Source organism: Chaetodon trifascialis, chromosome 20 (genome assembly GCF_039877785.1).
Source record: "Chaetodon trifascialis isolate fChaTrf1 chromosome 20, fChaTrf1.hap1, whole genome shotgun sequence".
Classification (NCBI taxonomy): domain Eukaryota; kingdom Metazoa; phylum Chordata; class Actinopteri; order Chaetodontiformes; family Chaetodontidae; genus Chaetodon; species Chaetodon trifascialis.
Genome location: NC_092075.1, coordinates 20251614 through 20275874, shown reverse-complemented (window position 1 = coordinate 20275874; position 24261 = coordinate 20251614). Strand labels below are relative to the sequence as shown.

General features: G+C 40.3%; 2 protein-coding genes across 4 annotated transcripts in view; one reads left to right on the top strand and one right to left on the bottom strand.

Moving 5' to 3' along the window:
- pomk (protein O-mannose kinase) overlaps positions 1 to 24261 on the top strand; it is a 175528-nt gene that overhangs the window by 34123 nt on the left and 117144 nt on the right. The window lies entirely within an intron of this gene.
- The window catches only part of nrg1 (neuregulin 1), a 38243-nt gene that overhangs the window by 6941 nt on the left and 7041 nt on the right, over positions 1 to 24261 (bottom strand). Inside the window, exons 2-8 of one of the 3 annotated variants that reach the window (XM_070989062.1) lie at positions 22056 to 22194; positions 17081 to 17139; positions 9689 to 9712; positions 7030 to 7132; positions 5798 to 5951; positions 5575 to 5696; positions 943 to 1143 (exon numbers count right to left, since the gene is read on the bottom strand). In XM_070989062.1, coding sequence (XP_070845163.1) covers positions 951 to 1143; positions 5575 to 5696; positions 5798 to 5951; positions 7030 to 7132; positions 9689 to 9712; positions 17081 to 17139; positions 22056 to 22194 — 794 coding nt within the window. In that variant the 3' untranslated portion in view covers positions 943 to 950. The remainder of the gene's footprint in view (positions 1 to 942; positions 1144 to 5574; positions 5697 to 5797; positions 5952 to 7029; positions 7133 to 9688; positions 9713 to 17080; positions 17140 to 22055; positions 22195 to 24261) is intronic. The other 2 variants (XM_070989060.1, XM_070989061.1) reach the window with 2 other exon arrangements.

Here is a 24261-nt window from a genome sequence, read left to right as displayed (position 1 = left end):
AAGCACAAACAAATAGGGTAGTCCAAATGAGACAATGCAATATAATGTAAAGAGGAAATCATGAGCATAATAAGCAGGTTATGTGAGTTGACCTCAACTTGTTTTAATATGAGGTTGATTGTGTAAGTACAGTCTATACTGCATATGTGTGTGTGTGTGTGTGTGTGTGTGTGTGTGTGTGTGTGTGTGTGTGTGTGTGTGTGTGAGTGTGTGTGTGTGTGTGTGTGTGTGTGTGTGTGTGTGTGTGTGTGTGTGGGAGATGACACATAAAGAGTAATAATCATTTGGTGTTGGCAAGAGTTAATATTCATTCTTATCTAAAACTGATGAATGCATGGTCAGGTAAAGTGACTGTCTAATAGTACTGTCTATCAGTATTGTGGAATCAAAGTATGTAAGAAGAACAAAGTATTGAAAAATGAATTAAAGACAGAGGGATTGTTGGTGTCGTATACCATGTTAGCAGCTGCTGAATTTCTATCGTTGATACTTCAAGAATGACACGTCTTTCTTCTGGGTCCATTATGGATGTGTGGAGGATTCTGTTGTTAACCATAATGGAGACATATCTCTGTGTTGAGCTTTGAAGAGCTAAGAATTTTTATCTGAATTGAGGGGAATGTAATGTACTTGTCATTTACTTTTAATTTGCATACACATTGTTATTATTAATACTTTATTCAATTATTTATTTACTCATTCATTCCTCACAATGTTTGGGCCCCAATATTGTAACATTTTGGTGGAAAGCATATTGTTAGCCAGAAGACAGTGGCATCATATAATATCAAATATTTAGCATACATGTAAGTGTTTTGGATGTTGTAAAGGGTGATTTAGCAGTTCTAATTGTTGATGTGTGTCTTGTGAAAGCCTTTGTTGTCTTGTTGTCAGTTTCGTGTGCTTCTTGGTTGCTTCTGCTTATTAAAATCAATCGGTTACCTTGTACTTTAAGGCAAGTCCCTGTCGGAGTTGGGTGTGTCTTGGCACTTCTTTGAATGAGCACTTAAGTCTCTGGTGCCACCAGTGGCATTCAGACGACCTCGGCCGGCCTGTGTGGCACGTTGGCTATTCTCCGGCAATGACATCACCGAGACAGACTCAGTGTCAGACAGAACACTGTTGCTCCAGTCATTACTCCAGCTGCAGAGACAGGGAGGAGGTCGTTTACATGGAGACAGGGCTGAGACAGGCCTCTAGACCGTGACATCATTTCATTTGTGAGTTAAATTTGTGTACCTGAGCCTTTAATTGTAATTTATTACAGTTTGCTCACAGTCTACATTAATTCAAATCTAATTTACTGACGCAGCGGTTAATTATATCATCAGCAACTGGAATTGCTCTCAAATTTGCAAGTATATATTCAGCCAATCAGGGCTGAGACTGCTTAAATTTAAAAATGTGAACCCAGAGAAAATGTTTGATGCCATTCTGTTTTCACTTGTCGTCACTGATGCATGAGACAGCATAGTAATCCTGTTGAATTCTACAGTTATGGATGATTCCTATGGTGCACAGGAGGCACAGCAAAGACCCAGAGTTTGATTCCTGGTGTGCTACCTCCTGCTCAGCCACATAGACAGTCTTGCATCCTTTGGGGCAACAGAGCATGTTAGAGTTTTCATGTTAGTATCTATCAGTTTGTTTCCACCAAACATCTCATTGGAGTTTTATTGTTATGGAGATAAAATACAATGTAATTCCTTCAGTTACAGCAAAATTGCAGCTTCACCTTGTACTCAAACTGATGTTGAAGGCAATGTTGTGGCTGGGTGACCTTCCCCAAATGAACATATTATAACCCTGACTTCCACCTGCCAGTCGGATTGTAAGTGAGGCAAATAAGTTGCAGAACAGATATTTCTTGCCGATAAATATGTATCTGCAAGAATGTGTAAATAAGTATTCTATAATATTCTAATATCTAATATTTATTTAAAATTCATTCCCTCAGAGAGGACAGATGTTTTCAGTATATTTTATGAGAATAGCAATCATTGTATGATATTTCACTCTTTTAAATGTAATTCTATTCTGTGTCATCAGGATCAGCTATAGTCCCTTTCATGCTTTTATGGGTCCATGGTGACGGCAGCGCACGCAGATATAACAAACTTTACTACATTTTTGAGTTTTGGGGTTTATTACTGAAGCACATACTATTTATGATCATTATCATCATTATCTCATCACCAATTTAAAAGGGAGCCGAGGGATTGGATTAAGTATAGCGACCTCCAGGTCAGACCAGCTGGACCAAACAACACCCCAAACGGTGCGACCACACCAAGAAGAGAGAGAGAGAGGCGGGATCAGAGCTAAAGTTAAACTAACCCATCTTGATACAGTTGAAATAAGACTCTGGCCAAATCAGCAACAGGAAATCAGAGACCGTTCTGCCCATATCTTCACAGAGATCTGCCTCCATCCTAACATCTTTGTTAAAGCTATTGAACTTGAAGGGCCGACCGTGTTCTACGTGAGAACACAAGACTCCAGTAAGACAAGGGGAGGCAGACTCTGTTTATATCAGTGATGCTTAGCAATGATGCTTGGTGCTCAAACACAAAGTGGATGGACAGTGTTTCTCAGATGCCGAGTTTTTAATATTAAGAAGACCATATTGTCTTCCCATACTATCACTCCGTGCACTTGGTCGTCGTGCTCTTTTCCAGCATGAGAATGATCCAAAACACACATCTAAGGCCACTGTTGCATTTCTGAAGAACAGGGTGAAAGTGATTCAGTGGCCAAGTATGTCTGCTGATCTGACATACTTGACATTTATGCTCAGCACTGTATATGAACAGTGACATGATATACCAGCAAATGTGTTGATGATTTGGCAATCAGACAACAAAATCATTACCCAACCAGAAAGTCTGGATGAATGGATAACTAGCTTTCAAGCATACAGCACCGACAGAGCAAGAGCAAAGAAGCAAAGTGGAGATATCGGCAGACTGAAGAGAGACCCCATCAACAACACCAAAGGCACGTGGTAGGCAATCCAGACCATCACAGACAACAGAAGCAGGAGTCCCCAAATTTTGTGTGAGGCTACGTTGCCAAATGAGCTTAACACCATTTTAAGCTTACTTTGATGGACCATATACAGTTTGGATTGGCTGTAATACCTCCTCCACTCTAGTGTTAAACACCTGTAACAGATTGCTAGTTACTCTGTTAGAAATGTAACAAGTAATGTAACTATTTCAATTACTTCATCAAAGTAAGGTAACTTAGTACATTTGATTACTTTTTGATTACTTTCCTAACAAGTGTTTTAAACTGGCCATTAATGCTGGAAGGTTCTAAAAACATAAACTCCACTCACAGAGGCTACCTGCCTCACTATTGTAGGAGTGCTAATGTTAGCTAAGATTTTCTATCAAATGGAGGTGCAGGTGTGCAAAAGATGTGTTAGCTGGCCTACAATTAATTTGTCATGAATGGAGATGGAACATTAATATGTAGTACACTGGATGGGCAGTGAGAGATGAATTACATATTGACGAATAACACGATGGGACGGGATGTATTTCATGTGATTTATTTGGTTTAGAGATGATGTAAATGTTTCCTCAAGTTGATGTTCAGCATTTTGATATTAAAAGCATTTTCATCAACAAACTTGACTCGGTGCAGTAATGTTAGAGCTCTTCTGATTTCAGAAGGAAAACACTGCTTAATTTCCAGCACTGAGAAGCATTCTTGTCTTACAACATGGCCACCTGCCTTGACGTAGTCACCTGGTCACAGGCGGTTCAGGGGTGTGTGTCCTGTGCTATTGAGTGAATTGCTGAATGACAGTCTGTCAGCTCAGGGGGTGTGTACTGCACACAACACATCACTGTCATCACTAACCGTATCCAACTACCTCATGTCTCATTCACATGTGAACGAACACCTAATGTAATCACAATGAACGTAAACAATGAGCACGCCTATCGTCAGTAGTCACAATTGTCGAGCTAGTATTTGGGAAATTTTTGGCTGCACTTTCTCTGCCAGTCTTGTGCAACTACTCATTTAGCTTCAGCAACACATCTGCCCAGCTTCTGGAAGATTGTGGTCATGCGAGTGCATGGGCAGAGTGCGCATGGGTAGGCAGGTATGTAGGTAGACATGAATCATTTCATTCAGGCCAGATTTAATAAGTCCTATTACAGGACCACAACACAAACAGATTTTTTTTCCTTCTTTTTTCTAATGAGAGCATTTGATTTATTTTCTTATTAGCAAGAACTTACCATACTCCCAGAATAGCTATCTCTGACCCAGATGGTTGTTACATTATTACCAAAGGGACCATTGGCAAAGACAGTGTAACTCTAGTAAATGTGTAAGATCCCACTATCAACTCTTCACATAGATTCCATAATCTTGTTTTTGAGCGACTAACTTTCTTAATTCACAGAATTACTCGGTAGTGACTGTAACAACATCCTCACGTCATCCTCAAGTCTTTTCATTGGAATGTCTCTGTAGCTACACTACCAAACACTCAATAAGACTCTCACTTGAGGAACTCAGTAAAGCCCTTCACATTATGCCAAAGGCCACTTTTTGTCACAATGATACAAACAATTTTGGCACCTTCTCTTCCACAGATTCAATAAGTGAGAGACTGTTAGTGTTAGTGTTAGATCGCCAAGTGTATCATGTGAATCTGTAGTATGTTTAGATGCTGAAAGGGTGTTTAACAGGGTAGGATGGCCCTTTCTCTTGACCACCATGAAGCATTTCAGGTTTAGATCATAATTTATTTACTGGATCAATTACACAATGTACCAACTGCCTCAGTGATAACTAATGGACACACATCAAAGCCATTCTACTTACAAAGAGGCACTAGACAGGGACGCTCATTGTCTCCACTTTTATTTGCATTATTCATTGAATCTGTGGCAGTGTCCTTCAGGCAAAATAATGACATCACAAACACCAAATCCAAATCATTACATCATAAAATAGGTCTATATGTTGATAAATATCTTACTGTACCTGAGAGACCCCTCGTCTGTCAAATCCGTGCCTTTTCATGACAGACAACTACCTCTTGAAAGGCCTTGAGTGCATCATCCTGTCCTATTTGAAATACACCAGCACCACTCTGATGGATGCTGACAAGTTTGCTGACTGAGCCAACAGGTCTGTTGAGGATTCTGTTGACACAGCCCTCCACTACTGTACACTACACACTATAATAGTTAAAGTCACCTATACGCCTCCATCTTATCCATGACCTTCAGCTCAGCCTTTAACACAATAAACCCGGTCAATCTTCTTCAATAAAGTGCTGCACATGAATATTAACTCCTGCCTATGCTGCTGGACCCAGGACTCGCTGTGGAGAAAGCAGCAGAGGGTTAAGATGAATAGCCTTTCATCTCATCATCTGACCATCAGTTCTGGCACCCTCCAGAGTTGGGTCCTCTCGCTCGGTTTCTATTCCCTCCACGTCCACGTTACCTCTATGTCATTTCCCCTAAGGTAGACCAAGTCCTAACTAATTAAACCAAACCAAATTTACCAAACTGGCAAAACATATTTAAAGTTCTTCCTTACCTTTGACTGGAGATGTGGGTGAATGTGGTGGGTTCATGCGCAGATAAGGCATATTTGCTTGTGGAGAAGGTTGTTTCTGTCTCCTTCTCAGCTGCATGCTGCATTGTCGTCCCATTACATTGCTATGAAAAGAAGAGCAGAAAACATGTTAACAGTTTACATGAATGTACAGATTCAACTTGTGTTGAAGCCTTTGATTTGATATCAACGAGTAACAGCATACATTGATAAGCTGCAAATCTTGAAGAGGCAAGTTAGAAATCCGGCGTCCTCTGCCTGAGCTTGCCAGCTTGGGGCCAGTACCAGCTTTGGTATTGTTGTTCCTCTTATTCCTCAGGCTCTGCCTCAGGCGGTCATGGAGCTTCTTCCTCTGCTTCCTGTTTGTGAAGAAACCAACTGGATTGTGAAGCAGCTCAGATAACAGCTGGACAACATATATGAAGAGAGGGTTCCAAATGTACCAGAAGGGATACATTCACCTCAGTTTCATCTAATGTTAATATGGCTTGACTGTAGTAATGGTAATGAATATTTATACATATTAATATTAATACAAAAAAACACTGCACAATATTGTTATAGCATCCAATAGCACCACAAAAGCCCTAAACATCTCTCAGTACATCTGGCTTTGCTGTACTTCTGATCATTGTGACTGAATGATGTCCAGCTGTATGTATTTGTGAAACCCTGGAAACTTTCTTATCTGGTTACTTCACAATTGTCTGAAGTGTCTGGATGTCTCACAGTTTTTTTTGCAGCTTAATTACAACAAACCTGAAGTTCATGTCTTAGCCCCAATGAAACATTTGAAATGTTACATCGGGTCACCTGGCTGCTAACTCAAAGTTGATTTCCAACACCCTCTGTGTCATTTTTAAATTTAGACAATTTCAGTTCAGTTATTGAATCCTCTCTTTTCTGTTCATGACCACTGTCAAACTCCAGCCCTTTCTCTTTCCAACAGTTACCCTTATTATGTCTTCTGTTAATTTTTAAGCCAAGAAGCTTTAGCAGAGTTACAGTTTGTTCCAATACCTGCTTTGCAGCTACTAATTAAGACTTGCCACCCTGCTAAGACTCAACAGGCATATTACCCCAGTGCTAGCTTCACGACACTGGCTTCCTGTTGGGCCTCCGAGGTGAACAAAGTCTCCTGGCTGTTTCTTCCTCAAAGTTAAAGACTTGAGCTTTTGTTGTCATGGAGCAGACACTTTATTGATGATTACTTGTTTCGTTCTTTAATTTGGAACTGTGGCACACTTTCTAATCCATCTTTTGAAAACTGCTACACAAAAAGAGTTTTACTTACTTCCCTTACTCGCTATTGATATTCCAAAACACAGCACAGCCATTGTTGCAGAGATTTGGGGGCTTGGCACTATTGAGCACTATAATAAAATCAGGGAGTGTACCTTTACGTTAAATTAAACATAAAAATGTGACATGAATTACTTTGTTTTGCAGTAGGCAACCACACACATGATTCCAACGACTAGGAGTGCAATGCAGATCCCTGTTATTGTTAAAATACGTTTCTGATACAGCTCCTCGGCTTCTGAAAAAGAGGACAGTCCATTCTTAAAAATTTAGGTCTACAACACACATACAGAGAGACACATACACAGACATCATGACCATTCCAGCCATAAACTCAGGCAATAAGAAAAGGCTCTGTAAGTAGGTTTTACATGTTCAGCAACCAACAGCCCAAATGCATCCTTGCATTAGTGGTCATTTGCCACCATGTTTGTGGTTGAAATCAAATCCACTGGTCCCCATTCATTAAATTTTCACAGCGGCCAAACATGGTAATTATTGCTAAGTGTGGTTACTTAGGCATTTTCTTTACTTCTAAATGTAGTCAGTCTAACTGACCAAAGTGTTTTTAAGAGTCCTTAAAGTGTTAGTCCAGTGATTTAGTACTGCACTTCCATAAAGTTGGGGGAGTTATAAGAGGCAGTTTTAAAAATAATGGTCAAAATCAAAGCAGCAGAGGCCAAGATATCCTGTCTTTTAATCCCTGGTATGGGTCAAACTCCAAAAGCACTGGATCCTACACTTCCCATAATGCATCTCAATAGTCTCTTCACATAATCATCATAGTGCTGTCATCAGGTCATTTTCTCTGATGTGACATTTCTGAAATTTCCTAGAAAACATACAAAAAATTTGTGTGGTGTCCCTTTAATATGATCATCAGATATAGTGTAAGATGTAAGTCTAAGAAACAGTATCTCCTTTTCATATATTGAGCGCAATTCTTTTAAAACCAGGTTTAGGGAGACTTTGGGGAATTTTTTTGTTTTAAGTTGTGTCTTTATGCTGAAAAGGGGTTGAGCCAATATATTGCCATCAGATATTTTTGAATCTTAATGTTGATACTGGTATTAGCTTCATAAATCCTGTATTAACAGGTGCCCTAGTAAGCAACCAGCGTGGAATGCCTCCAACATGTGATACACTAAATCCAGCTCTCCACTAGGGTTCCTACTTCTCTTTATCATCTTAAAAACCTTCAACACCATCTGTTCAGGGATGGCGCAGCTCTCAGACAAATACTCATATCTTACAATGGATGAGACAGCAGTGCATCACTAGAGGGGGACAAGTTCAGTAAAGTGGGTCACCTCACTCAGAAAGAATAAAGACATGCCTGTCTGGAAAACATTTATACTCTTTTCAAAACAGTGTTATGTTAAACATTTTGATCTCACAGGATCTTTCCCTGGTGAGCTCCCATTCATTGGCCTGTTTCCTTTCAGTTCTTCTAGAATCATAAGCTCTAATAAGCATTTTAATTTCTGCAAGCAATCATCCATGCTGCTTCATGTTGATTCTCTCTGGGCCTTTTGGAAGTCCTGCTTTCCAGCTTCATTTCAGCAAGATATTTCCAAGTTGTTGTTTTTTTATTTGTAGAACAGCTTTTTTGGATATTGAATACCAAATGGGTTTTTTGAAATGAAACATTCAATAACCACAGTCTACCCAAAATTCTCTTTGACTTCTAATGGGCAGACAGAGGCTAACTGTATCATGTAGGAACTGTTTTTGCATTGTTTGTACAGTTAGTTCCATTCTGTCCTCCCTTTAATAGGCAAAGATTATCACACTAATATAAGTCTGTAAATGCAGATGTGTGGCATATTTTTTCCATATCCGCATGCAAATTGCCAAAGTGCAATCAAATAATAAACTGCTCATTCATATAATATCAGAGAGTTTCATAAAGCAGCGAGGAGAGAAGGTTTGATGATTGTTTCAGTTAATTTCACTTGTCAGCCATAATGGAGATCCTGACAGAGCAAAGCAGGCTCCAAGCAGTACATTTTAACCAGTCAACCGTCCTAGTGCCAGTATTGTTTGAGGATATAAAGTCATTCCATTTCAAATAAGTTCTCTCATTGAAAGCAAAACTAAATATTTAAGTAATATCAATGTGATACACATAAATGTGCCAGATTTAGCCAAAAGACTCATTTTCATCTGCTTTCCCTGGGAAGGTTGATATAACACATTTTAACACATGTTTATGAATTTATGCGGCTATAAGATGAGCCTGCCCTCAGTGTGATGAGCAGAGGACAGAGCAGCTGTAAGGAAGAGGGGAGATGAGGAACAGTTGGAAACATACATGTGGTGGAGGTGGAAACAGGGAGGCAGATGGCAGGAGATGGATGGAGTTAGAAGGCCAGTGATGCTGATCTATTGTTTCATGCTGAGCACTGGTTGCAACAGAAAACACAGGGAGGGAGAGCTGAAGGGATGTGAACATACAGCATCAGAAATGAACAGCCCATTGGCTTTCATAGTGCACTCAAATGAATCAGCAGCACTGGACTGTTTACCTGAATCAAAAGGGCATATGTGACATTTGAGGTCAAAAAGATTTACAGTTTCAGTATCAGTTTACAGATTTCATCACAGTGCTTTGTCATAAATAGATGATGTGTTGGAGTTTGGTTGTTAAAATCTGAATAGAATGTGATATCTTTATTGTGCTGATGGTCAAGGCTGTATGATCCCTTCATCTGGCAAGAGAAAAGTAGCTTTAGTAGAGGGTTTTAGCTTACAGTCTTACATCAGCAAACTAAGAGGAAGGAACAATCCATACCCATAAATTCAATCCCAAGATGTTCTGTCAGTGCAGAAAGGTGGCAAAAAAAAGAAAATTGGATTTTTCAGATGAGGTAATATTTGTATTTCTCACATATGTTTTTAAGGTGAAAAAGATGTCGTCAGATATTGCTTAAAGGATTACGAGTAGCACACTATCAAAAGTCATTACACACAAACGTATAGACCTTATGGACCTCTACATAAATATGATGCATCCTTTCTATAATAAAGGTACAGGAAACAAAAAAGATTTCAAGACAACAGGATGGGATGTGCATTTCTAGTAAAGGCAAATCAAATCAGGAACAACAAAGCCATGCTACATTTATGACAATGCACAAATTTTGAGCCAGATGACCTTTTGACAACCTTAACCAAAAATACTACAGTGCTAAACACTGATCTCACCAACGCTTTATACAATTTCAGATATTAATTGCTGGTCTGTGAAGGGACATAAGGTCCACTGCCATCAAAATCTCTGACTGCCACACAGACTTTCACCAGCCTATGTTGTAAAAGTCTCACTTACTGCTGGCTTTACAATACTGCAGCAACAGAGCCTCCACTTCCTGCACACCTCAGTTTGTTGTGTGTCAAGTTTTGACTGAAGTTCACACTTCACACAAATCCTATGCTTTCTCTCTCAGTTGGAATAAGATCCTTTTAAGTTTTATGGTGGAAATTCTACGAAATCTTTGACCTGTTAATAGTCCTTCACTGTGAAACATTTCAGAGCAGTGGGGATGGGAATTCTCTCCGCTCTCTCAGTGACATCCAGGTGAGGGCAGTGTTCCCTATTTGGATTTTTTTGTGTGTTTGATGAATCACTGTCAAACTGTTTAGAACTGCAGCGCCTGAGCTCAGAAATAAAAATAGTAAAATGTAAGTAAAAAAAACAACATAAGACATTCTTTAACATCTAAGTCAGTGTTTCTCAATTCCGGTCTTCGGCCCCCCTGCCCTGCATGTTTTAGATGTTTCCTCCTCCACCACACCTGATTCAAACGATCAGCTCGTCATCAAGCTCTGCAGTGGCCTGATAACGAGCCACTCAGTTGAATCAGGTGTGTTGGAGCAGGAAACATCTAAAACATGCAGGGCAGGGGGGCCTGAGGACTGCAGTTGAGAAACACTGATCTAAGTAATTACTAATTTAAAAAAAATCAGAGTTTCCTGTACCTTTAAAATATTAGTGAGGGGGTTCCTATCTGTATCATGTTACACCAATTTGATTTTCTAACAAAATTTGTACTGGAATGAAATACCTGAAATGATCTGAATACAATATCACACAATACGTGTCCGACTCTAAGGCAGCCCTACTGCTATGATGTGACTTGATGTATGCACTTACATCAGTGTGCTTGCATTTCTACTGTCATACCGGACAGTGAGTTAGTGGGATGTAGGGTACACTCAACAGTCAACACTCTCAAGTTTGCATGCTATGATGATCATGCACCATTCCCAACACGTAGTAAGGGTTCTTTTTCAGTTTTGATATTTCAGAAATAATGATACAAAACTTTGTATTAAAATGTGATTACCAAACAATTACAGAGCACACGCAATCATTTAACAACAGTAACACTGGGCATCTAGAAAGTGATGGACGCTCCTAAGCTCCCCCTGTTGCTCCAGTTTTTTCAGTGAGTGTTTTCTTTCTTTTGCTAGGCAGCACATAATGTCTGTGAACTGAGACTTTCCTCACCGGAAAAACCCAATGCTTAAACTCAGACGCAAGGGTGGAGGTGGCAACATTGTCATACCTTGAGGATAAGGAGTAGGGAGTAGATGTTTGGATGTACAAAGTGTCTGTCTTTGACAACAGAAACTATTGTTCACATCTAATCGCTCAACAACAGTCAGTGATGGTTTCCTTTGTGATGAACCTGAACAAAGTAGTTTTTAAACCCAAGGCATGATTACCAAGTCGTTCTTGTGCCTAAAGCTAACTCTTAATGATAGTAATGACAGGTCATGACAGTGATGTTGTCTTGACAGGAGCACCGGAAAATTTGGAAGGTAATGACAAACAACTTGTTTTGTAGTGTATTTTGGAGGACTTGTGTGAATGGAACAATGGAAAAAAGAGTGGGGGAACTTCTAAAGGGAAATCGTTGTTATATTTATATATGTTGTTATATTTCTGATCAGACCTTGTACAGCTACCCCACAGTATGACCATACTCAGATTCTGCTGTACTGAGTCAGGAATGTGTCAGATTTGAACATGCTGACTGTGGGCCCAAACGCTGTTGTTAACAGATTAGATAGCTCTGGGTGGTCAGGAACCAGAGCTAACAACTAAAACTTTGGACGTGTGGGAGTATACAACATGGGTGAAAATAAGTTAAAACTGATCTGTGCATTCTTTTTGGTGACAATAAATTTATGATCAAATTTGAAAACCATGATCTTAGTACAAACTATATCATGAAGATCTATGCATTCAATAGCTCATTGTCATTTCATTTGTTTTCATTCCTTTCCATTACACAGCCCCTACTCCTTAAAAAAAGAATATGGCACATTGCATGTCATACGTTACAGTGACGCTGCATTTAGTTAGGGATCTGGTATGTGTGCTACTCAGATGAAAACTATAAATTAACGAAATCAGTTGAAATTCAAGTTTTGGACCAAAAGTTTGTTATCACTTTTGTTGATTTGTGGGTTTAAGTGGAAATTCAGTTTCATTTTGTGTTGATTTATTTAATGCACACCCTAGATTTCTGTGTCCCACAAGTTACTGCTATGTGCTGTACTATGGGCACATTGAAAAACCAAAATAAAGTGCCACTTTAAAATGCCAATAAGCATAGAAAATTTACTTCACTTCTGATCGTGGTTTACAATCATTATTATCAGTACAATAAAATAGAATACCAACAGAGGAAAGGGCCCGTGTGACTGCTCTTGTCATACTCCAATGCCCACTGAATGTACTCAAAGCCAACAACTACAACACAGCTCTGGCTCTGCTTACACAGGTAGCAAGAGCTTGTCACTGCAACCCCTGCCAATACCTATTCACTAGTATCAAGAGCATGGTTTACAAAACACATGTAAACATCTCACTTGTCTATGGGAAAATAAAAAGCTTGTCAAATAATTGCATTCAACCTCTGTAAGAAGACGAGCTAGAAGTCACCAATGTACTGTGAGTGCATTGAGATACAAACAGCTGAGATTGCACAAACCAATGGAACACCTGGATAAACACATGGACCAACTCCACATTGAGGGGCCAAAGTCTCCTGATGTCTGCGAGGCATCTACAGGAGACAACTAAAGCTGCAGTGTTTGTAGAGAATGACAGTTCCTCTTCCAGGATTACTTCCAGGTTTACTCTCTGTCTGTGGAGTCAGTGTTGATGGACAGGTCTTATTACAGGCTTTCTGTCCTTTGAAGGTACACAAGCTCAGTTTTGTTCCTCCAGGAATGGAATTTCTGTGGTAGAGATCCCTTCAGGACCTGTTTCAACTCCACATGCAAATTTCAAGGTGTCTGACATGTGACCTGACATAAATCTGGACTGGGACCTCACAAGGTGGGGAGCTATTTAAAGTCCAGCTAGTCTTTTTACTGTTGAATCCAGAAAATATTTGTCAGAAAACGATTTTTAAGTGCCCAAGCACTGTACAGATTTTTCCACATTTCACCAATCTACTCAGAATTGTATTCATGATCACCAATTTTGGTGAAGGCCTCCCATTTGGGAAGCACTGAATTCACTCCATCCCACTGCTGAGTGTCACAGCCAGCTTCAAGTTAATCAATCTGAAACACCAGCAATAATATCATGTCAAGAGGGCTTCACTACCTCATGAGGACCCAGTTCAAATAGGCAGAGGGACCTTGTTTGTGAGATGAGAGAAATTTTTAGTGGTGGAAAAACTCACCATAACCAAAAAACACTGCTCTATTATTTTTCTGTAATTCAGCAAACCAAACAGCTGACCACACAGAGTGCTGGCTCCTTGGCTGTTGACTGTGATGATGCAGTCAGTCCCCTAGTTCTAGGCAAGGCTGTTTGCACTCCAAGCGAGAAAGGAATTGGTTCAGCTCAGCCAGCTCCCCATGGTCTTGAGCCTGAGTTGATTGATGAACATGCGCCTGTCCCTTGACACTGTGCTCACCATTCAGTGAGCGGTGCAACGAAACAGAGCTTGATCTTCTGAACTGGTGGTGTACACATTAGCAACTGCTTCCTGTGTTGTGTGGATTACTGCAGCAGAAAGATGTTTTCCCACTACTGCGTGAAATGGATGTTCAAAGGTGTTAAGCAATCATAGCTGGTGGTAGTGAGGTTCAGTGAACCCATGGTTCTACATAAAATACAATCCTGGCTCAGGCTGTCACTTCCACAGGTAGGTCTTAAATGTTGGCTTGGAGTGTCTAGCCTGAGGCCGGTATGCTTGATAATAGCATCTACATTCTGCAGCTGCTCACATGAACATATTGCGTACTTTAAGAATTTAGAGGGAAATGGTTTTGAAAAGGTGACCAAAAAGTTGTTTGTTCCTTAAGAACCAGAATGGCCAAAACCTTTAACCACAGTTCAGTCATCTCATTATCGTGACATGCCACATACGAATGCTAACAAATGTACTTGTACACAACACCAAACAAAATGAAACTGTGGTTAATTAATAGAAATAATGAACTCTGAGTAAAACACAGCTCTCTGGTTCATAAAAGGATGAATCTGTTTGAAGGCATCTCCAGAAGAGCCACTGTGACCTCATGAATGGGCTTTATGTTAAACTGCACTTGTCCCAGGGTTGCAGTCACTGAAGAAAATAATATACCACCATGGGCAAGTGTTGCTATGCAACCATGGTATTTGTATATACACCAACACGTCCTGCAAAGCGTCAAGAGGCCTGAACAGATCTTCAATATTTTATGAGACCATTTGATCAGCCCTACTATAAGTATTCTGATAGAACTGATTGACGACTTCAGTTCCAGAGTTAAGACAGAGAGCTCTGGCATGTTAGCCTTCGCCCACAAACCTTAGAAAAGCAGCAGCTAACTGCTAATGATGGTCACACCTGTTTCCAGGTGTGTCCATCATAGTTATATCATTGGCTATTCATAGTTTATTATTTTAATACAGATCACTTCATGGAACTAGCTTGAAACTCACTCACGATTCACACATTCAAGTAGCAGGCCTCAGATTCACCACAAGGAGAAGCTGGTTAGTCATTGTCAGACCAGTTCTAAAGATGCCAACCTGTGCCTCCTGCAGGAAAGATGAGGAAAAGGAAGGTAAAAGCAGCAGAAACTTAGACGAAGGTCTGCAGGTGTAGCCATGCCAGTGTCACATCTGCATGCAAAGAAAGTAATAGCTGCTTTCACCACTTGTGCCACCTGCAGGCAATGAGTGTACAACAGTTGTCTTTTTTACTGTGTGAGTTTGGTCACTTGCACCACTTGTTCATAGAGCTATCTGACCTAGACTTGGACTTGGACTTAGACTGTTTCTTTATTTATCCCAATTTGTCAAATTATTTTTGTTGCAGTAGCAATTAAACATTCGGCAAACACAGGATGTATACACGTAGACTTTTCTTCCAGGTTAGAAAAAATGCAATTAAACTGGTGCTTTCAGGGGTTTAAAATACAGCTGCAACCTGACTGCCAAAAAACAGCTAAGTTAAGCTAAGAAAATGTAATAATGTTATTTTGTTTCACCTCTGTGTCTTTGCGTGTGTGTGTGCCCTGTGTGTGTCTATGTGTGGACAGGTATTACTCATGTAATACATACTCATGTCAAGTGGGGACACCAGATTAAAATGCATTGCTACAGTTGTTTGAGTAGTATATGTGGAGGAGGTTTGACGTGTATCTAGGTGAGTGCGCGCTGTAGTAGGGTTGCGCAAGACTCCTGCTCCTCAGACAGAAAGCAGCCTGCTGAACAAACGCAACTAACGTCTCTTGTCTCTGTTTTTTCTGTATAAAACAGGTTAGCAGGATGTGATATCTTATCACAATACATTTCTAAGAAACAAAAGGCTTTCATCAGGAATTTGTGACCAAGTTTGAGGTAGAAAATTGTTGGTTTAATAAGGTAAGGAGCCAGAATTTTGTTAGCTTCCATGTAAACAATATAACAATATGGCTGCCTTGCTGTATATATCTTTGCTGTCTGTCACCTGTACCTTACTGTGGTTGTGTAACTAAGGTTTCAGTGGAATATATTACAAAAAAAAAATGTGGTTAAATGATGGATATTCAAGTTCTGTGTGAAATTATTAAAACATTTCTATCCACTCATCCAGGTCAAGTCATTATAGTGATATGGTAAAGAGGTTGTAGTTATATTTGGTAATGTGAAATGGCCAGAAGTGCTTCAATAATTAATGTATTTTGTATATTTCACAAATATATAGAACTAGCGTCTCATGCCTCTGCTTTTCCTGTATAAAACAGGACACTGCATCTGTTCACTGGTGACGCATACTGGAGGCCTGTAATGTGATGTGTATTCATTTGTCTGCTTCCTGTGATTTACAGCTGAGCTGTAGTTCACAGGTGCCTCATCTGCCCACAATACTGACAAACTGACCTTATGTCCCCCTTGCAGATTTGAGACTTGTGGTAAATTGCAGCAGTTATTACATTCTTGAAAAGTGCACACATTGGCATGTCTTCACCCGCAGTTCTGAACTGCTGCTGCTTTTATATTTCTCGCTGATAGGAGGCATAGGATGGAGAAGAACTGCACATCCAGAAGTGCAAGTCTGAAGGATGATATTGCCTGTGCCTGGTTTCATGTGCTTTGTATCAATGACATTGTTTATCATTGTTTGATTCATCACATGTGTATATTTGTCTGTTCATTTACGTAAAACATAAACTCACTATGAAATAAATAGGTTCCAGTTAAGAAAACACTTTTGGACATAATTTGTCACTGATGTAAAACAGACAAATGCTCAAATAGTGTATACAGTTGGATCCCTGTACACTAGTCTGTTTATCAGAATGCAGTGAGCCAGTAATTCCTACTGGCAGCTTGATTTTCTTCTCATAGAAATAGAAAGAAATCAAGTCTTCCTCTATATAAATACACTTATACATTCAAGCAAACAAACAGCAAGATTGGAATACTAACAATTTACTAATCTTCCAATTTAAAAAGGTAAAATTGCAAATTTGTTCATGTGAATGTAAATAAAATTTCTAGAACTTCTACAATACCACATGCAGCTTTGACAAACAACATAATACAGACTTCAACATGCAACAAGTTTTGGGCTGCATAAATCTAAGATCTAAGGAGAAAGATAATGTGACAGGTACATAACACAGGAACTGTTAGTTGAGCATGCACCAATCCACGAACACATAGAAGAGGAAATAGACATACTGTAAAAGCTGGCCATTACATAGTTTTGGCATCGATCACCAGTAAATTCATTTGGACACCTGAGTGGAAAACAAAAGAAGCAGACAAGAGAGAGGGTGTTAGTTTATGCAAGAGCTATGCAAAACCCACAACAGTCATCACTGGTGTTGGCAGGAAGGGCCAGCTAGACCAGTATGTCTAGCTATAGTCTGTGAGCCTGAGTTCTATTAATTGTCTCAGACCTTCATCCAAATGTTCATTTGCTTTACATTTGGGCGCTGTTTTAGCAGCAGACTGAAAAGTGCATGTACATGCGCAGCCACACAGGATTAGCTGAGACTTCGCTTGTGATATAATTCTATTTAAGTGGTGTCATGACCCCACCCAAATAGCATATATGCCCAGATGCATGACAACCGAAAAGAGAATTGAGGGCTCCCAGTAATGGCTCTGTTGGTCCTGATGTGGCAGCGGCCCAACCAGTGATCCCCTGGGTTTCATGAATGTAAGAAGTTGTGCAGTGATCGAGAGTGTTCTCCTATGTTTGCTTTCTGAGGGGGTGTGGGTGAGGCTGAATGGACAGAACTGTAGGTAGTATGTTTTAGCTCCAAAAACACACCACTTCAACCTGAGATGGAGGAAATTCACTGTTCTGACCAGCATGGATGAGGTGTGATGAGATGTGAAGTACATGCAAATTTCAGTTCACTACTCTGCAGAGGAGAGCGTACTTAAGCCTTCAGACCAATTTAAAGGGCCGCACGTGGGCTTAAAGAAATAGAGTTTCTCTGAGCTTATCAGCCCATTTGCATCACTGTATATAAGGGAAACATGGATTTCTCCGCCCTTTTGGAGAAAACATGATAGGGGTGAAACACCAGCAATGACATGTGGGATTGAATACAGTTGTGTTCACATACGTTTTGGGTCTGAGACTTTCTTAAGCACAGCTTGTTCACATCGGTGCCCAGTGTATCCCTCCAAGCACCTGGTTGATGGGTAGAAAGGAAGAGAGATAAACAGCACTGACTGTATGAGTACTAAATCCAGTGTACAGTCACAAAACATGGCATGATCCAGGATACAACGCTATTGCCAGAGAACAATGCTGGTATTGGACTTTTCTGTACCCTCTCATGGTCCTGTATTCCATTCACTGAACACTTTTTTTTAATGTCCAGTTCCACTGTTTTGTGTTCAAGGTTAGGCAGCTAAAGCACTTCAGTACTTGTGTGGATTCAGATTGTTCTGGAAATCGATGCAATCTTGCAAGCACCACCACGACATGCAATGTGAGGGTCACATGGTGAGCAGACTACTGGCTGACTTCAGTCTTTGTTTGACTCAGTAATATTTTATGAAGTTCGATAAAAAAATGTTGAAATTGTTCCATATTTTACGATTGCATTTGCTGTTTCTGGTTTTTTATCCAGCAGGGCTTTTTAAACAAGTAGTGGCTGACCACACTGCACATTAAAGAATTTGAGGGAGAGTTCTGAAGTGTTCTCTGGTACAGGTTCAGCAGGACAGAGGTGGATCTTCCTGGGAGAAAGGATGGCATGCACTACAGCATGGACACACAGGAGGCGGCCATTTTAACCATTTGCTGTTCAGGAAGAGGCACTGCAGCAGGCTGACGATGTGCAGCGATAGTCTTTGGCATTTTCTCCATGCAAAAACACCTTGGTAGTCATTTTTAAACAATATAAATAATATATTTTGTATGATATAAATGAACTAACTGATAAATCATTAAATATGTATCCCGTAATTTCCAACCCTTCTGATTTTCCTGACCTTCTCCCTGCTGTTCTCCATAAATTATCAAAATATGACCACCCACCATATTTATTAGAAATAGCATCACAGCTGTTTTTGAAATTATGTCCTTAACCCATATATTTGTCAGTTGTGTCTAAACAGATCGAGAGACGAGCAGACACACACACACACACACACACACACACACACACACACACACACACACACACACACACACACACACAGAGGCAGGAGAGAAAGCCCCTCCCTGCAGATCATCACGCAGTGATAGTGGGTTAAACTTCCTTGTTGCAGGAGAAGTGATAGCCTGCTTATCCAGGAACACATAAAACACTTTACATTATAAATTCATGAGGTTATTATAAAGATCAGCTCTATGTGTTATTATGAAAGAGCAGAAAGGCTTCGGGTGTGAACAGCCAGGCAACTGCTCACGCAAGAATTGACCTATCACAGCACTTCATGGAGCATCCGCCTCCTGTGAGTCCCCGGTGTATTCTCCATTTATGCAAAGGACACTCCTACATGGGGAGTGGACGCCTTTGCACGGTCCGTCTCTATGTTTTACTCCAGCTACCTTGATCCATGCTTTGTGGCACGTTTTCAAGAGGACAACATTTTTCAGAAGCTACAGAATGCAGAGTGCCTCATGGTCCCTGTCAGTGATACTGTTATTGTACAGCCAGCCCTGAAAACTCATGTGGGGCCAAAACTGACTATCTACATTTTCCAGATAAATGGCTGGTTTCTGGGGCATTGAACACAGGATGTGGAAGGTTGGGGTTAAGGGATTAGATCTCCCATCAGAGAAACAGTGAATACCAGTGCTCCATCTTCTACAAGCTCAACACAAATGTGTGCAGAGGCACATTGATCCCACAGCTCGCCTTTTAACTCCTCTTCCTCCAGCTCTTGGGAGGAAGGAGTCAAGCTTCCTCAGCACTTTAACTTACGTTGCGTCTGCTTTGTTCTTTTTTCTTTTCATCTTGATTGAGGACAACAGCTGTTCTGTCCTTTTTGTGGCTGAACCCTAAAATTACCACTGCTTTGTTGATGAGGTGTTTTGACATCTCTGCTTGTATTACCTCATTACATCACACATAGCAGCCTTCAGACAGAGCAGCAGCTGTTTGTGTACTACAGAGAAATCCAAGGAGGTGGACCAGCTTACTTGTCTGTTGTGCATGGCTCTCACACAGACTTAGGTGGGTCATTCGCAAGAGGATGACCATGGTGGCCTCATGGATTTAGCCATGCCCCCTTTAGTTCTTACATGCATGATGCTCTTTGTCATTGGAGTCAAAGAGCAGGGAGGGTTTTTTTCCCAGATTTTCTGATTTTATTAGCAAATTTCAGCAGAGCAACTTCTGCAACTTGGTAGCTACAAATTGGGAAAATTCTTTTACAATTCTTTCAAAATGATGAAATCTCAGAAACGCCTTAATAGACAGGTGGCCTTCTGAGTCTGACTTGGAGCAAGTCTCACAGAAAAAACTAATAGAGATTTAGTTCTTGCATGAGGCCCAACTTACTCGATGAGTGGTTATCAGCTGTGGGACTTTACACACAAACACTCTCACTATAATGAAGGGCATGACAGGGTTGGGTTCCAACAGCCAGTTCGATTTGGGAGCTGTTTCAAGGCTGATCAAGTAAGCAATTGCTTGTATTAGCAATGTAGCTGCTTCTCGTTTAATCTCAGGCTGACTCTCTTTCATCATTTTAAAAGCCAAATGCCTCAGAAGATTATCTCAGCTGTAACTAACTAATTACTAACTAGTAAGTTGCCAAACCTCTGAAATTAAAGTGGGTTGAGTTGCCATTTGAATGCTTTTAATTTTTGTACATCACTGATGATTGACATGTTATCAATGCCTCTTTTAGCTTTTAGCTCTAACATTGAACTTTGAAATGTTTGGATAATGTGGACATGTTAACAACAACAAGTGATGTTTGCTAAATAACAAATCCATCCATCCATCCATTTTCTATACCGCCTATCCCTTTTGGGGTTGCGGGGGGGCTGGAGCCTATCCTGGCTGTCAACGGGCGAGAGGCGGGGTACACCCTGGACCGGTCGCCAGTTGATCACAGGGCAACACATATACACAAACAACCATTCACGCTCACACTCACACCTATGGACAATTTAGAGTCACCAATCAACCTAATGAGCATGTTTTTGGTCTGTGGGAGGAAGCGGAGAGAACCCATGCATGCACGGGAAGAACATGCAAACTCCACACAGAAAGGCCCGACCCGAACCCGCGACCTTCTTGCTGTGAGGCATGCGCACTACCTGCTGCTCCACCGTGCCGCTCATAACAAATCACTAAACACAAATAAATGAATCTGTCCATAGCTCTTGTGGAAGGGAATATATTCTGCACATGTGAGAGGGTGTACCGATACTCATTAACTGCTCTGCTGAGGACATTTTCAATCAGCCTTTCAGTGTCAGTGACATGCAACTCTGGATGCTGTCACCCCATCTTTGTTGGAGTCCATTTGACCTTTTACACAACTAATGTGTGTGATCACATCATTAACATATGTTGCATCCATTTGCATTTTTTGTAAGTTGTTCTTTCACAATGAAACATTGGTAGCTCTGCTATAGTAGTAAAACAGCTTCCCCATAAAACGTAAGCATATAGAGGATGTCATAGATCATAATGTTTACTGCTTCACACAACCCTGATTCCAAAAAAGTTGGGATGTTGTGTAAAAGATAAATAAAAACAGAATGCAATCATTTGCAAACAAACAAATTTCCTAACAGCAGTTTTAAGTCATGTTCCTGAGTCCATGTATTAAAATCTTTATCCAATCGTGTGTTCACAAGGTGGTGAACCTCTCTCCATCCTGGCTTGTGAACTGAGCCTTTCGAGGATGCCCCTTTCATACCCAATCATGACACTATCACCTGTTATAAGTGAGCCTGTCCACAGCTCTGCCAGTCTTTTGTTGCTCCTGTCCCAATTTGTTTGAGACATCTTGTTGCATCAAATCCAGAATAAGCAAATATTTACAAATATCAAGGAAGTTGATGAGGTAAAGCATACTGTCTCTGCATTGTCTTCAACTGAGTATATGTCAGAAAAGATGTTGAAAATGAAAATTTACACAACATCCCAACTTTTTTGGAATCGGGGTTGTGACATGTTCAGTCAGAAGAAAACCTCATAGTCAGTATAATACTGTCATGTCATACCTGCAGAGAAACTTTGTGCTGCCTGGCGTGATTTCAAGGGTGAAGCACTCCCCTCCATTAACACAGTAGTTCTTCTGGCTGTCAGTGCAGCGCGTCACGTGACTGGAGGTCTTGGCTGTAGTGGTGGTGCTGGTGGCAGCTGCAGAAGACACCAAGAATAATTAGGACAGGAAGAAAATGACACAGGCACACACTCAGTTTATAAAGTGAAAGCAAATTCATTATTTAAAACCAATCTGGCTGCATGTTTGCTGAGCGTGGAGGTGAAAACATCCTAGGTGTCAATCCTACTAGAAATATCCGGTCGAAAAAAAATAATTAAATTAAGAAGTTTTCAAACACTCACCGTCAGTAGTTTTGAAAGGTGTATCTGAAATAAAGCCAGACTGGATTCCATTCTAGTGATTTTAATTGAGACTAATTAAAGATATCAAGATGTCCGTGGCAATGTCTCAAGCCGCTACTCCCTTCATATATTCAGTTTGTATGAAACACTCATATTTCGACCGATAACGGATAAACACGCTCATTCACGGCAAAAACCTTTTTCATGTTTCATTCAAGGCCACAAAGTCGTGTAGTAGCAGTGCATTATGCTGCAGAAGTGGGCAGAAAACCCTCTATGGATGATGTGAAACGGTCCAATTTAACTGCTGTGAACTCTAACCCTAACCCTGACTACAGCTGTCACAGCAGCAGGCTGCAGACCTTACAAAGCCATTTTCCAAGCCGCAAGCAGTGACTAGTCAACGCTCAAAACAGTCTTTTGCTGGAGTGTTCCTTTAAATCAGCACCTAGTTACACATTCTACTGCTGCAGGAGGACATAAATGTGGTAACTGTTCTGTATTTTCAAAAGATGCAGATGTCCCCAGGAGACATTGTCCCTACAGCAAACTGTCATTTAGCAGTGAAAATGTGCACGTTGTTCGATTTCAGACAAAGTGATGAGTGTGTGTCAATAATGAGTGATGATGAGTGAAGTCACATTCGTACCAACAGACAATTGAGAGTGTCCAGTTGACCTGACCTGCATGTCAGCTGCAGCAGACTGATAAACAGTCTGACATGCTGGTGAGCTCAGCTTTCATGCCATGTAAATGGTGAGGTAACACATTTGTTTCCTTTTCAGATAAATCATTATCATAGTTCAAGAGAAGGCTCTTTGGGCTGAACTGGGGATGTAATTGTAGAGCAGTTACATCTGTGAGGGTGCAAAATAAGATTTGGACAAGATATTCTAAATGTGAATCAAATATGTGCACATATCCAACACAATACAGTCTAAACTAAACATAGTAAAAATATCATGAGTTTGCATCCAACACGCTGACTACACACAAGCTGTTTGCCTGAATTAAATGAAATTAAACGGATTTTCAATTCCAAAATTAATTTTGGTATCTGATGATCTGTGCTAGTTCCTAAAGCTTGGAAAAAAAAAACTCATCACTTCCTGCACTTGTTTCACAATCAATACATTTTAATGGAAGGCCAGTCACGAGCCTTTATTGTGAAACAACCACAATAAGTATTGACGGTGCTATCAAGGTTACTGTGAGGTGAGTCTACAAGGTGATCCAAAAACAGATTCTGACATTTTGTCTGAATGTCACTTTGAAACTAAATTTCTCTCTCTTTTATGTCATTTAGTTATTTCATCTGAATGGTGAAATGAAGAGGTGCAGCAGCCTCCAACTTTCAACACACACTGAAGACTCATGCTTTCTGTAGCTCCAGAGGACATACAGAGATCAGTGCGCCCACAGTGGACCCACAGCAGCTCACAGCTGATAAGGCCTGTATCTGCACAGCATCAGTAATCCTACATTATGCAAGAATGGCACAGACGGGGAAGAGGAAAAATAATGCACCGGGGCAAAGTTCAGGAACAGAACAATTAACTCATAAGGCTTTGTGGTGTGGTGAAGAGTCATCTGTCAGTTTGACAAAGTGGTGTCTGTGATGACATTCAGCTCTCTGAGACATTTTAATGTGACGTACTTGCTTTCTAATGTAAATGTTAATGTTTCAGTCAGACTGCAGGCTAGATTAGTTTGCTTTACATTGTTTAGAATATGTTCATTTTAATTAGTTTTATATGATAAAGAGAGAAAATGTTTTTTGTTTTTTATTCTTAACTGTGTGTTTGAATAATAATAATGAGAAGAAGAAGAAGAAGAAGAAGAAGAAGAAGAAGAAGAAGA